At 38.6% G+C, this 18,112-nt stretch overlaps 1 protein-coding gene across 6 annotated transcripts in view; it reads left to right on the top strand.

Annotated features, from left to right (window-relative positions):
- ARHGAP15 (Rho GTPase activating protein 15) overlaps positions 1–18,112 on the top strand; it is a 348,344-nt gene that overhangs the window by 171,506 nt on the left and 158,726 nt on the right. For all 6 annotated transcript variants that reach the window (XM_040603145.1, XM_040603147.1, XM_040603149.1 and 3 more), the window contains 2 exons: positions 12,626–12,724; positions 14,613–14,739. In XM_040603145.1, coding sequence (XP_040459079.1) covers positions 12,626–12,724; positions 14,613–14,739 — 226 coding nt within the window. The remainder of the gene's footprint in view (positions 1–12,625; positions 12,725–14,612; positions 14,740–18,112) is intronic.

The raw sequence follows: 18,112 nt of genomic DNA, 5'->3' as shown, positions 1-18,112 counted from the left end.
AAATGGGAATGAGTTATCAATCAGAGTTAAGCGTGAAACTGAGATCCTGTTCTCTCCTTCGATAAAAGCAGCTTTCTCAAATAATATGGATATCAGTCTCTTTCTTTGCTAAGTGATACTTTTGATAGTCACCTATTTCAGTACTTCTCATTAGTTTGTTTAAATATGGTGTATTTCTGTGCTTTCAGCCTGTGTGTTTGCATTTCAATAAAAAGATGAAATGGTATAATTGAATTTCTAAACACCTAAAAACTCTCAGCATTTTTTTTTCTCTCTTTTTCTTAATTCTCAAGTTCTGGCAGTATCTAATTTATGGCTTAATACTTTGTAAGGTCATCTAAGTTAGTGACTTCTAGTTAATCTTAGACGTTATGAGCTTGGCTGTGGCAAAGAATCAGTTCATCTGTTCTCAGAGAGAAAGGAATGAGTTAGGGGGGTTGTTGGAATTTGAAGACCCAGAGTTTAGCTGAAAACTAGGTACAATTTCTTGCATAGTTATTATTTTTCCTCTAATTTTTTTAAGGTGATCTGCCTGTTCTAGTTTTGACTAGTATACCCATGGTTAAAAAATTATCATAATTCTTGTCTGATAACTGTGTTCTCCAAGTATGTAGATAAGGTTACTAGTTTGGATTTGCTTCTAATAGTGAAGGAACCAATAGGTGGTGGATTTTTTTGTTGGTTTTGGTCTTTTTCCCCTCTAATTCCTGGATAAGGTATTCTCTTCTCTCAGCTGGGCTAGAAGGTGTAGCTTTCTTTTGCTGTTAGGCTTATAAGTGATAGCTAATTTTGTTGCTTGTGGTTCTGCTGTTAATTTACATGCAGCTCTTACTGACTGTCACTAACATAGCTTTTGTTCCCTGAAATATTCGCTCTGTGAATAAATATAACTTTTCTGCTATTTTCGCTCTGACTGATTGGCTCATTTCACTCTTGTGACTGAAAACAGTGCAAGTATTCATATTCTGAAAGTTGCATGTTGCTTAATGAAGTACCTTGCTGAATCAGGGCTGCCATGTTCCAGCAGATGAAAGAAAAGCACATAAGAAGCTGTACTGCCAGGTTCTGCTTGAATGTTTTCCTTTTAATCAAATTTTAGACTTATTAGCATAGTAGATCATGGTTTTGCAAAACAAACAAAAGCTTCTAGTCTTATTCTTGAAAGCATTGGGAAATGTTAATGTAATTGGTTCTGTTTATAGTTCAAACTCACTTACGTGTCTCTGCTCATAGACACGAGTAATAGGGAGAGTGTCAGCTCTGCCAGCTCTTGTCTAATGAGTTAGTGCCTCAAGTCACTGGGAAGTAACTTCTCAGTTTCCTTTGTCAGAGTCAAGAATCTGATAATGTTCTTAATTATTGTAGTGGCAGGAGAACAGAGCAAGGATTAGGTCACGAGTGGGATTGTAACAAAGGTAACCTAACACTTTCAGAAACTAAAGCCTGAAATTCCAGTTTCCTTAAGACTTCCCATTTTTGCCTCACAGTTTAAAACCTACCTTACCGACTGGGTGTTGCTGTGGAGTTGTCATGTGCCATTGTTTTCAATGAGAGTGACAGCACCTCTAGCAACGTGGTACCAAGGGTAAAGAACTTGTGGGTCAGGGGGCTGTGGGGAGATGCTCCGATAACAGCCCTTCTGTATCTGCAGTTTCTGTTGCTGCACAAGCACGAGTCTCCTGGCACATCCACAGTGCTTGAATTAATATGCAATGATGACATCTTTGGACAAGGAGGCCGTAATGAGTTTTAAAACACTCTGTTTATTTCCCCGTCATGTGTACTGTACATTTATATTAGCCACAAGAAGTGGAGCAACAATCATGGTGTTGCAGGCCTCCAGATAAGTATGGTCTTATGTTTAGGGCATGGAGGACTCGAAACCCAAATACCCAGCCGTTCCTGTGCTTGATAATTCTGCATATTTTTAGCTTCTCTTATATTTAGATCCCTAAGTTCCTGAACGAGCTGTCACCCCAAACCTGCATTTGCCTATACTGCATCATCCCAAAGCTTGCAATAAAAAAGAATATCAGGCTTTCAGACACAGCATATTTAGAAAAGAGAGAAAGAGTCTGCCAAATTCCCAAAAACCACTTCCCAATTCCCCTCACGAATAGCAGGAAATTACTTGTTATCAGTGGGTAATTCAACCACAAACGTTATTGATTTTCCAACCTCAATCTTTACAGTCTTGATGGCCAAATATTTTGCAATCATTCCCTCTATTTAAAACTAGAAGACGTGATTTTTATTTTGGAAAAATGGAGGTTTTCAATTTTTCTGCATGCCACATCACATTGTGGCGCATCCCTCCAGATTGTCCAGTGTGATAGCCAGAAGCTTGACTGACAGATGTCAAAGTGTACATCATGTTGTAGTACATGAGAAAAGCCTACATTGTAAAAAAAATTCAGATACTTGTAAAAACTATTTGCTTTTAATGTTTGGTGTTTGGTATATCCCAGTGCATACCAGAAAATCAAAGATCTAGAGAGGAGGTTACATGTGTTTGGGTTTTTTTCTTTCCCTTCTAATTTCCCTGTATTTCTTAAAAACTAATACATTACAGAATCAATCAAAGTACGTTGCCTTGTTTGTGAGCTACATGGTCAAATATTTCAGCAGTTTTTCATCCAATTACTGCTAGCTGACTAGTTAGTGTAAGAAATTCACTGACTTCTGAGCTATATTCTCCTTCCCTAGAAAAGCTCCCCTTAGACACCTATTGTGAAAAGATAATTTGGTATTTTGGTTACGTGATATTTTCAAATAACATGTTGAGTAACCTGTCATTATTACACTGCCCCATAGATTAGCTGATAAATGTAAAGGCCAGTGCACTTCCTGTGCTGTCAGTGCCGCTCTCGAATGTCTGAAGAAAAATCCCAGGATCCCCCAGCACTTGACAACTGGTTTGAAACTATCATGAGAATTTGGAGACGTACAAAGTTCCAGTTTTTTCAGTGGTGAAACAAGAATTTAAAAAATGAGAAGATATTCTTTGAATAAAACTGTCTCCATACTGTCTATAATGTGATGCTACTTATTAAATAATGTAACTCCATCCCCAAATGAAAAAAAAAAACACGCACAACTGTGTAAGAAAGGTTCATCATCTATTAGCCTTTCAGGAACCGCATTTGAAATATCCATGTTCTTCTGTACTCGTTTAAGAACTGTATCTTTGGTATCACCCCTGAAAATTTTCTAACAAGGTTGGGACTCCTTAGAAATTGGAGTTATGGTAGGCGGCAAAATATATTAATCTTTGTCTTCAGTCTCAACACCATCATTTTTATTAAAGCAGTAAGTAATTTTTAAGATAGAAATCTTTGCAGTTTCTGTAGCTGGGAATTTTTGTTTTCTTAAATGGGTGTAATAGCCTTATTCAAAATGTTTTTCGTCCTGTTTAGCTTTTCCTAATATTTACGTACAGAAAAAGACGGGAAGAGGCAAACCAAAGATGTTATTGCCGTTTGTTCGCTGCATGCAAGGGAAGATAATAGCCATTATATTTTCCTGCCTGCAACACTTAGGAACTTGACACAGCTGGCAGAGTGCACATTCAGATCATGGACCAACTTTGATGTTTTACATTGTTATTAAACAATAGCTGGCATGGTTGTGTAGCAGCAGGATATTACACTTACCGTTCAGTAGACCTGTTTTTATAGAAAGGGACCTCCTGCCTCCTTGCCCCAGGCCACAAAACCCTCCGCTGCAGAGATGGTGGTTCAGATCTCTAGCAGTAAGTAGCAAAATTCTTGTGTTGTATTGGCTTTTGGCAAGTTAATAAAATAATGTAAACAGCTATTTTGGGAAATGACCACATGTTCTACATGCTTGGTATGCAGAGAGGTTCTGAGTCACCAGGAAAAAATAGAAAAAGAAAATACCCAAATGAAAAGAAAATGGTAAATATAACAATGAAAAATCCCATTCAGTAGTGCTGTTTCATCTTTAAGAGAGGCTTTATTCAACAGCGGGTATCAATCCCCACAAGTAACATCTGCTATCAGAGGATTTGCAGGTACACCTTTGTTCACTGCTAACAGAATTTGTGTCAGTATTATAATTCAGCAGATTTCTGCTTTTCACGCAAACCAGGATTAGCATTGACTTGGGCTGGAGGGCATTCAAGCTGCTGTTCTTCTTTTAGCTATATTTCTCTGTAAACATCTAATTGTTTCAAAAAGTGATGTACAGTATGCAAAAACCTGAATTCAATGCAAATAAGTCTGCGCAGCTCTAAAGTTAACAGGTGTTCTCATTAGTGTAAGTAGACAAGGAACGATTCTTGAATGTTTTATAAACACTTATAATCATGGCAAAATACGTTACTATAAGTATAAAGATACTTATAGCAGCATCTCTTTTTTCTTATTGTGCAATCTCAGCACTTATTAATAGGAGACATGTGTCAGTAAATGAAATACTAAAAGCCAGTACTGGCTTCTGCCTGCAAATAATGTAGCTGTAAAATGCTCTGCTACTGATGAATAAATTTCTGGCTAAAATAAGAGTCAACGAAATGAAATCTTTACACATAGCACATATATATTTTAAATATATATCTTTGCTTGTACTGAAAGTAGAGCATTCATTCTTCCTTTGATATTTCAGTTTGTTACAAGGACTTATGTTGAGTCTCACTCACATATATCATAAAGTGTTATAACATGCATATAAAATTGGACAGGAGGACTATTCATCACTAAGTATTGTCCAGCTGGTAAAACTAAGAAAGACAGGACTTCTCTAAGAAAGCATTGCCAATATCTCTGTGTGTGGCTGTGTAATATATGGCTTCAGATTGCAAAGGCAATAACAGTAAAATATTACCCCAAGGAGAAAAGTAGCTTGCGGTAGGTATTCATACATTGCCTTTAGTCTTCGTCTGCGGACAAAATGTGCAATTGTCTATTCCCCTACTTCCTGCTATGCACAGCCACGACTGAGTTGTGTCTTAATTATTGTCTCTGGCTTCTCTGCTTTGAGCCAGTTTTGGAGGTGCTTCTTTCTTGTTTCCCAAGTCTGGTGACTTCCATCTCTCCTGACTTTGGCTTAAGGGTGGGCAGAAGTCGATCCACCCTGTTCCTGTGGCCAGGGCAGTGCATCCATGGGGATGGAGCAGAGGGTAGTAGGGGGCAGGGGGTACCTGGGAGGCTGCACACAGGTGTCTGACATCCAGGGTGGCCATGGGCTGCCTGTGCCACATTTTCCTTTTTTGCTTTTTGCCCTTTGAAGGAAACCCCTGTTTCCAGAGGCCAGTCCAAGTAGTCCAAGTGTATCTTGCACCAGGCGTAATACCAGCATAGCAGATCAGCAGGAAATATTTCCTCCCAGTACATTCCTTGGATGTTTAGCAGAAAGTATTTGCTCTTCCTTACTTTCCCCTTCACTCAGACAGCATGTGCTTGCTTTCCACACACCGCCAAGGGCAGCAAGAAATAAGATCTGGACTGGTGGATGCAAAAGAGAGAATGACAGGGAGCGAGTTCACTGAAATCACTGAAAGCATCCCCGTACCCCTGGACCCTTCCCCTCTCAGGGAGGCTCTGCGGACCTCCAGCATGAGCTCCTCTTCAAAACCAAGGAGGACATTTGGTCTCTCAGGGCCTAATCAGCTTTTATTGTGACTTTCTATTTGTTCAATAGCTTCCTTACAAGTGATATAAATCAGTTCTTCTGCAAGCGAGGCTTTTCACAGCCAGAAAGAAAAGGAAAGTGTTTGCTTTATAATGCAGAAAGAAGACCTGATTCTCTCCTTGCTAGTATTAATGTAATTCAATAGAAATGCTATGAGCTCGTTGCACAGCAAAAGGGAAACACTTGGCTCAGAGATATTTTCTTCTTACCAGTCCCAAAGTTCATTGTTTTATTACTAAATTATGTTAAAGGACTCTATCTTAGGAATTCACCAGGAAAAAAATAATTTGTTCATCACTGCTACAACACAGTTTCATTTAAAAATTTGTTCTTTCTCAGAAGTTTAACCCCAGACTTCAGACTGTTGAATCCTCTTCAGAGCCATTGACGTCTATACCCCAAACACTAGATTAATTTCCAAACTAAAACACATCTGACTGTATATGAGCAGGCTGTTTTGATACGATGACCCTGTGAAGGTTCCCAGAGCATGGATGTGCAAATCAGTCATACCACAAGGCAACACAATTGAAGATGTATCTTATAAACATCTGGCAGCAATTGGTCTTACAATTGCTAATATTGCAGAAGTTGTGAAAACACAGGATCTGTTTGCTGCCTTTTTGCAAAGCTTGGTTTTCACAGTAATTTTTACAGAGTCAGAAGAAACAGGGTAATTATAACATAAGGTTCAACATCTTTAGATATGTAGAACATTTTCTGTTGCTTAAAACAAATATTCCCAAAGAAAGTATAAAACATTTTTCTGACTTGCAAAGTTTTTGCAGTCTATCATTTAAATTACTTAAATAAAGGAAGCTTTACTACTCCCAAAAGCTGAGAATATAACACCCGCCATGCATATTAGCTTGATCTTTTTGACAGACCAGAAAAGTGTTTGTGTGTGCCAATTAAAACAAAAATGGATCCCCAGTGGCTTGTTCCTCACACAACTTCTGAAGACTGCTATCATTGTATGCTGGGGTAACCCTGGATAAGGCGGCTATCCAAAGTAAACAAACTTTTCAAAACTTTCATGACAGATGGGGGTTACAAATGCATTTTAATAAGAGAGTTGCCAAAGCAACTTTTTTGCAATCAGCATATATTTACTTAACATCTAGCAACATTGGGAACACAAGGCAGATACTTTCTCACAAAATTTTTTAACAAATATCTTTTTTTTTGAAAGATTGGTTGAAGACCTTTTCTTTCAAGCTGATATTTCCCCATCACTTCAACGTTAACTTTGCTCGACATCCAAAGGACTGCTAGATTGGTAAAGCCAGACTGTAATATGAGACAGACAATCTGCTTGATAATGAAATTTCTTTGGTAGTCATAAACATCTTAAGCCCTTTAAGTAATTTAACTATCAGCATAACCATGGCTACCCCTGTTTGATAGGCTGGATCCTATAATAGATATATGATGCAGTATGGATACAATATAGCTCAATACTGGTCCTTTTGTTTTCTTTTACTTGCATTTCTTGAATATTAGACTCCGCTCACTACGGTACAGCACAGAGATATTTTATTTATCCTTCATGCTGCTCACTCATTCAGCATAAACATGGCCAAGAGACTGGATTATCTGTGAGAAAGAATTTAAGATCAACTTCCAGACATGCAGTTAGACTTTTGACATGTTTTTAAAAACTTACATGTCTCTGTCCCAGTTTAATTCAAATCCAGTTAATTAAACCACTAAGGAGTGTCTCCCAACTTTAATTAATTCTGCTTCTTCTGTGGGTGGGGACACATGAGTATCTATGTTTTATATGTTTATTCTCAAGCTATATTATATTCTAATGATATTAAATTTTTAAAGAATATTTATAAAGAGAGAAAAAATTCCTAGTCTTTCTTCTTTTTTTTTTTTTCTTTTTCTTTCTTTTTGACTCTCTTCCGACCTTTCCTGTCCCAGCCCTGGTGGCTGCCATGCAGACGGAGAGTTGCATGTCCTGTGTTACATGGGCTCGGTGGCCGGATCCCAGTCTGCAAAAATATCTTGGAAAAATACAGGGGAAAGCCTAGATTTCTTTTCTCAGAAAAAAAACCAAACAACAACCCACCTTGTGAGAGCAAGGTGAGATGGAGAGAGCAGTGGGAAGGGAGAAGAGGATTATCTTTAGAGTTAGAAATGCTCCAGTGACTCACATTTCCTTTTTTCCTACACATATCAAGGGCAGCAATCCCAACGCACAGTGCAACAGGAGGAACACATTTTATTGACTTTCTGCACGCAGAGGTATCTGTCAATCCAAGTTTAAATCACTTAGTGTTCACCACAAGCTGTGGGAGTCCCAGGTGACATCAAAATTTTGGTTTTCTGCACTGGATTGTGCTCAGGATTAGCATCTGATGGGGTTTCCATGCTCCAGAAGTGTCCACTAATCCAACGCTGAACCATTGAGGTAGGTTGTATGAAGTTTCACCCCAATAGTCCAGCATTATTTCTGGATGTCCCACATTCAAAGGGAATTGAACAATGGTTTGTTTCAGTGTTTGGCTGGAATAAGAACTGTCTGGTGGTTTCTTGGTGGCCATACGTGAGCTATAAGTGAACCATACGCTTCCAAAGCTGCTCGCTCTGTTCCCTTTCACTTGCTGTGGGGTACAGACGGCAAAGGGCTTTTTTTTTGCTGCATTTCTCCATCCCCATAGGATTCTTCACTTCCTGCAGTAAAGTTTGTTCTTGGCATTGCCTGAAAATAGTTCATCACTGCAAATAATAGTTATAGCCACCAGAGATGCATAAGTACACTTTGAAGTGAGCAAATCAATAATACAGTTTTGTATTTTTGTTTTGCTGTGTGAATTTATCGCCCTTTTCCATATCTCCACAGAGTGCCTATCAGTAGGGTGGCTAAAATTGTCTCCATCTCTGTTCTGCAGCTAAAATAAATATAAGAAATTAGTGTATCTATAGAAATGTGTAGTGGTGAAGAACGGGAAGTATACCATGAAGGAGACTTTTTTTCCCAGCAGTGCACTAGTCTTGAGTCCAAAGTCTGCAAGAAGACAATGGACAGAAGATCCTGGGCTTATCCTATGGTACTTTTCTGGCTTCTGTCTCCTGTTTCCAGTTGGCATTTGTATACCATGAAAGGGAGGAATCTCCAAGACATGTTCCAAAAGCTGATCCAGATGATCTTTAAAGGTTTGGAAGTCCTGGAGGAAGACAGCCATGCATGTCCTGGAGCACAACCTAGCACAAGAAAAATAAACTATTTGTAGGATTTTTAAGAAATGCTGATCCTGGGTAGGAGCCAAGGTATATTTATGTATTATAAAATGGTAATGCTATTAATTCGATACAGTGTCCCATATTTCCTGGAGCTATATAGATATTTTTTTGTTTAATAACATCAAATCGTCTTGAACACAACCTTGGTACATCATTACAGTGACACGCAGAAGCAGCTCACCCCTCCCTTTTCAACTTTATAAGGTGACAAGAGAAATCCTTAATAAGTCACAAGTAGAAGATCATAAAAAGTGCTTCACGCTTGCCCCCCCATTCCCACACTTTGCTGGCAGCCCAGCAGTGTATTGAATTTAACACACATTTACCTGCGGTGAGCTGATATTTTCGGAGAATCAATGCTTAACAGCAGGAGCATCCTGCAGTTCATTGTAAAAATACCATGTGAGTGGATTCGTTTTTTGAAGTGATTTTTCCAAGGTGCAGTAGCAAGAGAGAGACAATCCAGGCGTCCTGGTTCTTTTATAAGCAACCTGAAGGGCACATCCTTTGCAAATAAGAGGGTTAATGTCAGTTGTCATTCCTTGTGGGTATTCACTGCCAACAGCAGCATCATAATTCTGCCTGGTAAGGTAATGCTAATTCCAGATTGTAGCCTTTGCAAAAATGATGGCAAAGAGAGAGGGATTTCAGGAAATATTTAAACAAATGAAGTACATGGCACAATAAAGGCTGGCAGCTCTATCCTGAGCACTTCATTTTCTTTTTTCTTTTATTTTCTTTTTTTTTTCTTTAATTTTACTTTTCAGATTTGTCTTTCCTGTGCCTCTCGGGTCCCTCTGCTTATTTCAGTAGTGCCTGATCCAAGGACAGTGTGTTAGCACGCCTTAATATTGAGAAATTTATGCTTGTTGTTAGTTATACATCATTTTGGGCTGTGATCATAAATTGTTCAATCACAAGGTTTAGTCAAAGCTAGCATTCTTTTACTGATGTCTTTTCCCAAGGGTGTTGAAAATTCGATTGTTCAAAGTGCAAATATGGTTTAGCAATCCCTTCCAAGAACCATTTATCAGAAATCCTAAGGAGGTAATATATAAAAGTGGGATAGGAAACCTGCACATTAAATGGGATTTACCAGCCAAAGCCTTTGGAACTGCTTTCCTGTGAATGACTGGAATGGAGCAGAACAAAGTCAATTACTGACTGTAATTAAGGAGTGGATGCATTTAAACTGTAGAGAGCAGTAGCAGTCTTCTTGAAACTGTCTAGTTACTCTGAAGATTAGTCTGAGGAAAGAAAGAAAAGGACTTGAACTGTATCTTACAGAAAGTATATTTTAAACGAATTCTCTTCTTTCCGTTCTATGATCTGTTTTTATGCATTTCCTCGTAAAACACTGATAATATATGATTGTCAAAATAACACGTTCAGACAAAGAAACTTTCAACATGTATTTTGCTTTGGTCTTGTTAGCAATGGAGTATCTTCTTTGCATATCATACACTGCAAATGTTTATGCAGTGCTGAGTACTTGTATTTTAATAAAGCCTGCATTTACTGAAGGGAAGACTGAACTATGTTGTGGCCCTTTTAAGCCTTCAAAATATAGTAAATCTAATTATATATGTTGCTCTTACTTTGAAAATGTTATTCCATTTTATAATTTTAATAATGACTTGTTTATACTGGGAGAGAGGCATTAGATTGAATTGTTGCCTGTATTTAGTCTAATTCATATCGGCATGTATACATGAATAAATTGTAATATAATACAATATATTCTGAACCCAAACTTTGCCGTGCAAGCTGGGCACAGATCTGGAGGACAGCTCTTTCAGCTGCTCACCTTGAGTTGAATTTTGACTTTCTTTCTTTCTTTTGGTAAAGGGAACAGGGAGTGTGTGAGTAGTGATTAACGTTATGGCTGAGGACTAGGAAGGGAATTAAAATTTCCCCTACAAATAACTATCCTGTGTGCACGGGGAACAATGGGGTGGCTGGAGGTCTGCTCCTGATGGGTGCGGACGGGACGGGATGAACATCTGCAGCCAGGCAGCCTCCGAGCCCGCGCCGGGGGACCATTCCCACATTCTCCACAGCACTCTCACAGGATGTCTCTGCTGGAGCTGTGCTGATGGGATTTTCCTTAATGCTGATGACTTTGGAAACCTTCCTTACAGGCATTTCCTCAATAAAGGGAGGGTTATAGAACAATTAATAAAACATTAAGATGTTTTGTCTTTTTTTTTTAAAAAAAAACCTGGTAGTATTTCACTTTTAAGAAAGATGCAGGGAGTATCCTGGCTGGTGAGGATCTGCTGTTTCTTCTATGCTTTAGTAAAAAGTCTTGACATGGGGCAGATACAGTGGAACAGTAGTGCTTCTGGTTGATGGATTTAATAAATAGGCTGTGCCAGGTCTTAACGGCTTTGCTCTGCTTTTCCTCACACTTTGGTCAGCAAGAAATCTCTGTTGTTCACTGTGTTCAGCCATTCCCTGAAAAACACCTGAAAAAGGTTTTGGTCTGAATAGCACCATGCCCCAATGAGCATCCTGATGTGCAGACTAAACCTTCATCCCCAAAACCACCAAAAAGTGTGCAATTCCTACATGTGGATGCTACTAGGCGTTGCACAAGCAACTATTAACAACAAAAAATAAGAAGAAAAAAACCCCTTTGGTTTCAGAACTGGCAGGAAGTGAGTTGGTTTGGAGCATGGGAAGGATGAGCTCCTGCCTCTGGCCAAATGTGGTGGAGATGTAGCCCTCCATTCGCTTGCCTGCAAAAATGCAGAACTGCTGAGCTGTGGATGATGCTCCATGGCCACGTGCACCAGGGCTCTGCGGATAATCCTGGGGCAAAGTACTGCACGGCTCTGTGCCTCGGTTTTGCCATCTGTAAAATGGGTGTTTGGACCTGCTTTGCAGAATACCTGGAGATCTGCTCTGGTGAAAAGATATATGTATATCTCTCTTTAAAAAAAAAAAAAAAAAAAAAAAAAGTGATGTATCATTATTATCACGGTGCTTTGCAGAAGTTCAGACCAACAGAATATGCATGCATATTTCCACCAAATATTGTTAGGCAGTGAAACAGTATTATCAGGGGATTGAATATTCTTTTGATAAATATTCCCAGTGAGTGGGTCAAAAATGTAAATCAACTTCTATTCAGACAAACTGGGGATTTTTTTTCATGATAAATGGGCTCCTAATTACTCCTCTACAGCCATCTTTGATGGCATTTTTTTTTTTTTTTAATTTGAGAAAGAGTGACATTATTAATTTTACCAAAAAGCTTGGAAGTGGACTGTGGAATCACAGGTATATAATAAGTGTGTACATTCAAGAAATAAGGTACCAGATACAAAAATAATAATGCCAAAATAAGGATAGAAGCAGAAAAATAACAGGAATTAATTCTTATATTGCATTCGTTTCTTTTCAGGGTGCTTTGATTTACATTTGAACTGTGTCTTGTAACACTGAGTTTCCTGGCTTTTCTTAACTTTTGTCACATTCCCATTATTTTTGCACTATTTGTGTTCAGTGGTTGCATTGCTGAGACAATATCTCGTTTGTTGTGACATATTCAAAACAGTTTTCAGACAGAGGTTCAAAACTCCTCAGTAACTCAGCACTCCAGCAGATAATCCTTGGTACAAAGGAAAAGCATTTGAGTGGGTAGGAGAGAAAATAGAAGAAAATCATCTGTCTGGTGTGTGCTTTACTTACCTGTGTGTGCCCATGCCCTTCCCAGATCACGACAGTGTCAGGAAATGAGTTCCTCCTCCAGTCGGATATCGACTTTCTCATATTGGATTGGTTCCACGCTATCAAAAATGCAATTGACAGATTGGTATGTATTTGTTTTGGCTGTTACCTTTATTAATTAAGATGTAGCAATTTCAACTTCATTTGCTTAGGCATCTCTACAGGTTTTAGGCAGTCAACAGCTAGCTAGACATTCCTCTCTTGGAAGGATATAAAAATATGTATGCAAATCTACTAAAAAATGTCAGATAAACAAGGTTGTTGAACAAAAATGTCATTTGATTCTTGCCTCGAAACGGAACACTACATTTATTTCTCTGAAATAACAAGGACATTGGTTTGCTGAGGGTTGTAAAAGCACACAAGCACTTAATAACTAATGAATCTTTGCATTTTCTGTTTATGCAGCCTACAGTATATAATCTTCAATAGAACTATTAATACGTTTGAGCCTTTTATGAATTTTTGTATTACTTATTCACAAGAATAACACTAGCAAATAATATTCCTTTGTAACTGATTGCTGTTATTCTCCCAGGAAGGCTGGGGGTTTTCTACTAGAAGTAAGCAGGGCTGCGTTTTATTAAAACAGTTTTTAATTACCAAACCAGATTCAGCTGTAGCTTTTTCTTTCTTTTTTGCCACTCTCAGTACAAATTCCAAATGTCTTCCTCCTATCCCTGCCTGATCCAAGAACAATTTTTTTTAGAGGGCACTGACTTCCCTTGTTCACTGCAGAATCTGGTGAGAGAAAAATATCCCCATTTCTTGCATTTTTCAGAGGTTTTGCTGCAATGGAATCGGCAGAGCAGGCAGAGGCCGTCTCTTTGAAAGGGTTAATCTGAACACAGCTACTGTTTCCTTAAAGAGCTACAAACATTATATTACCCTGAGGCTATAATCAGCCAAGGAAAGTTTGATCTGATGATGTATGTCTTCATATTGTGTATTTCATTGGGTGTGTGAGGATATTGATATCCCACTGAAGATTTTGGGGTGGAGTTTTCTGTGGAGACTCGGAACACTTTTTTTGTTGTTGTTTGGGGGATTTTTTTTTTTTTTTTTGGGTGCTGTTCAGCTAAACATCTAGTAGATTTGATTATTTTTTGTAGTGCTACTAAGTTAATATTGTGGCATTGGGGCAGCCCTGAGCTCGGCAGCGGTGGCTGGTGGGGCAGACCCTGTAAATGGTTAGGGGGCTGGGGGGCAGGGCTGGTCCTGGTGGAGCTTTGCCTTTGCTGTGTGCGCAGGACAGGATGCCACCATGAAGCAATCAGTGACCATTTCATAAACGTCATTTATTTGAGTTTTGAAACTTTGAACAAGCGTGTAAGGTCGTGCAGCTTTCCAGGCGGTTGGGATGGCTAAACCTCACCTGACCAAACGCCGTGGGAAGAGACACGTGATTAGCCAAAATCATATATCCTTTTTTCTTTTCTTTTTCCTTATTTTCCCCCTTAATGGTCCCCAACTGTCACTTTCTATGCCAGTGAATTAGAGCAAGAGAGAATCTGCCCCTTTTTCCTAAGCTGAGACCAGCAGAATTCAACCTCAGATTTGTAAGGATATTTGAAACAACGGTGTTAGCAAGAATATTTACTGTAACTTTCTAAACCAGAAAGGGAATTTAAACAACATTCCTCTTTGGAAGCATTTGGAAATAGCCTGCAACGTGGAAATAATTTTGCTCTCTAAAGCCTAAAGAAGTAGGCCTTTTGTTTTCCTCACTTAAATGGGAATTTATCTCAGAAATTAAGATCAGTCTTTCAGGGCCATAAAAGCTCTGCCATATGACAAATTTTGCATTACACTTTCCTTAAATTATATACTCACTGTATCACTTGCTCTGCGTGTGCCTGTTAGCTTCTGATTCTGTACTGGCATTCTGTAATCTCTTGCTTCATTCTCACAAATAATAATTTTATTAAAAGCATACATATACGTGTAGATATATATATATGTTCTTTTTCCAGCCAAAAGAACGGATTTGTACATCGAGAAATTTGGAGTTCAAACTCAGAAGATCCTCCAGCATCGAATTACTGAATAGCTTAGACACTGAATCCAAAGAACCAAAGCCTGAACACAGAAAATCTTTAAGTAAGGGTTTTTCCTTTTCTGATTTTTTTTCCCTTTCCTTTTTAAATAACTATGCCATTACAGGGTAAGATAATTTTTATTACATACAGAATGTAAGGAAGATCACTGAGAATTTTAAAGCTGAATGTGTTCTGTGTTGATATACATAACTTGTATTTAAGTAAAGACAGTTACCAGCTCCACGCTTCTAAAGGGTGACATTCTCTCCTAAGCAAAATAAATTTGTTTAGGAGCAAAGACATTTATTTAAGCCATTTATTTTTAAAAATAAGCAACATGAGTCCTATGTTAATGGTCTGTTGCAGTTGCTTTGTTTCCATTTTAGTAAAATATCTCAAATTGCCAGAGTAATTTTGTCTGCTGTGTATTTATACACTGAATTGCTGAAAGACCTGACATATCCTCTGTAGCCAATAATCAGTGATGTATCTATAATTTTATAACAGGCAAATTCCAGAGACTGAGGTTGATTTTTGTCAGTGTGATTAGAAAAGAAAGTGTTCTAAAACTAACAGGGACGTGCTTTGCTCCACTGAGATTTTCCTTTTCCAGCCATTGCCGAGATGCTCATGATATTGTGGGCAGTAGAGACAGGAGATGCTGGTGACCCTGAATCACACTCAGCTTTTTTTAAATTTCATCCTCTCTCTTGAATTTTTGTTTTTCTTCTTTGTTTGGCGGGAAATTCACACACTGCTTCTAACATAAGCACCGTGACAGCTTTAGACTCATATGCTGTACGAGATACCTATAGACACTGAGGGGCTGTGCAGGAATTTGCCTGCACACATTTCAGTGCAGGATCAAAGCCTGAGATGTTAAAAAAAAGGTTGCATTAAAAAGACCCAACATAGCTATTTCTAATTATAATTATCCACACAATCATAAATATATATGCACGCATGCACGTGCTTGTATGCACACAGAGATTCATTAAATAGTCTCTTTTTGCAGACCAAAAATTGTTGTTGTTGTTGTTTTCTTCCTATTATCTTGGAGATTTGATTTGTTGTTAGGTTTTTCTTTCTGTTATAAAATATAAAGTAGTCTTAGCGTAGCTGGTGAAAAATTGTCCCAATATCTTTGTACTGTGTGTTACACTGCATTTCTCAGAGGAAGAAAAATAAGGCTGAGAGCATGGTAAGTTTTGAGGGTCTGATTCTGCTCCTATTGTAGCTAATAGCAAAATGCCCATAAACTGCCTCAGCACTCGGGGAATTTTTATTTATTTATTTAGACTTCTCACATATCTTTAAATGATAATTTGTCAGACAAAACAGAAAAAGTGAATATGAGCAGTGACAGAGACTTTGTCTATGTTTCTTTTCAAATCTCAGAGAATCCTGAATAACCTCCGTTTTGTTATAGGCTATTTAAACTCTTAAAAAAAGTGAAAATATCTGCTGTGAAATAACACTGAACCAAAGCTTGCATTTAAATACTGTAGATTGGATTGCTTCTAAAATATGTATTCAGAACTTTTTTTTTGGCCCCTTGAGATCAAGCAATTATGTGGAATTAGAAAAATCATATTATTCACTTACTTATTAGTAGTCTAAGCACAAACTGTATTGTCAGTTTTCTGCCTTTGGCTTTCTGTGCCCTTAATGTTCACACAAGTATCGTAGCCAGAATTATCGGCAGCTAGAGCCAAAATTGCTTTAAAAAGGCATGAGAACTGGTAATGACACATTGTTAGCAGTTAACAGGTGGTCGTTTCATTGTCCAGTTTGACTGCAGAGCACAGAAAAGATATGTGCAATATCTGCAAGTGTGTTTATAAACTTCTTACAAAGTTTTAACAATTTTATAATTTTGTAGTGCTCTTAGATTATTGACTACTGCCAATGTCAAATCCAAACAAAGGAGTATTTTTTTAAAGATGGCTTAAAGCTCCTCCAGTTTAAAACAGAAGACGAGTGACTGATGTGTTAGCAGGCCACCCCCCCACCCCCCGATAATCTTTAGTGAAATATTCAGACAGTTCAGACTCATGTGTATTTACCTACTGTAACATTTTAAAGGGCTGCTGTGTCACTGTGGGTTTGTAGCACCCAAGTATGCAAAGGACAGGTATATTCTAACCAAAGTATTCCAGTAACTTACTCTTTAATTTAAAACTGGGGAGACGGGCCCTAGAGACTTAGTAGCAGGAATTTGGTTTTTGTGTTTAATCCTAATTGCTTCTGCTTACACTACAAGGACAAATGGTAATTCTCTGTTATGCTTTTTGAGCTGTAGACACTGATTTCATTGAAAACTGGGCTCAAACAGCCAGGCTCAATTTCCAAAGTTCACAGAGTGTCCGTCTTCTTGGTCACGCAGCTTTTCAGTGGCTTCTCATCCAGCTTGGATTCAACTCATGTTCTAATTGAAGTTTTCTTGAGCTAAGGAGAAACCAAGGATGGCCTTGGGGAACATTACCGAAATATGTAAAACTGTGATCCTGCTCTCAAATACATGGAAACAGATTACTCTTTATTTCACGATGCCAACTATTTCACTGATTTAATTTATGCAGCTAATGCTGGGTCAGAAAGAACATGTTTTTCACCCTAGCAAACTCCCCCATTAGAAGATGTATACATTTGGTGCAAAGAAACTGTCTTGCAGCACTGCTCCTTTTTATGCAAGTAAGCGTTGTTCTAAACCAGTAATTTTTAAAATTAGTGGCAGACTTCGTAATTTCCAAGTAATTTAGTTATCATTCAGACTGTAGTTTTTTGGTTTCTTTCTCCTAAGGATGCCAAAAAACCCTCTCCTAATTAGTACCAATTATAATTGGGTCTGCTGGTAGGTGGTCTGCCACATTAATTTTATACCACATGAAACCAGGCACCTGGGTTAGACTAAAGCAGAGATGCTGTCATGGTGCATGGGAGGTAGGGAAAGGATCGGTGCATTGCAAGGTTCCCAGAAATCATCCAGCTCTCCAAAAACCAAGAGTCCTTACCGTGTGTGTGGACTACAGGAGCTGTCAGGACAGTCACGCTGTGGGCACTGCAACCAACGCCGCGCTCTCTGCTACGCTCAGCGTTCCTTTTGCTCTCCATGGCCGCTGTATGGTTTGCGTTTTGGCCATCATCTGGGAATATTGTCACTCAGGGGTGACCTCTTGTGGAAGTGCCTGAGCTGGAGTCACTATCGATTGTTGGAGGGGATCAGTTCTCCTTCTACTCCCCCTTTTCTGGATGGAAACAAACGGCTTCGCGGTAGGAAGAGTGCCCTTTGGCTACCGTATCAATCTGAGGGCTGCTCTTGTCAAAATGCACAATCACGAGCTTGATAATGCAATCCATTCCCAAAGCACTATATTTCCAACCTGTTCTCCATCATTTCCTTATGGCGTCACATTTACCCAGTTCATCACATT

The sequence above is a fragment of the Falco naumanni genome, chromosome 8 (genome assembly GCF_017639655.2).
Source record: "Falco naumanni isolate bFalNau1 chromosome 8, bFalNau1.pat, whole genome shotgun sequence".
Lineage (NCBI taxonomy): Eukaryota > Metazoa > Chordata > Aves > Falconiformes > Falconidae > Falco > Falco naumanni.
The sequence above is the reverse complement of the archived record's forward strand: the minus strand, read 5'-3'. Positions and strand labels throughout refer to the sequence as shown.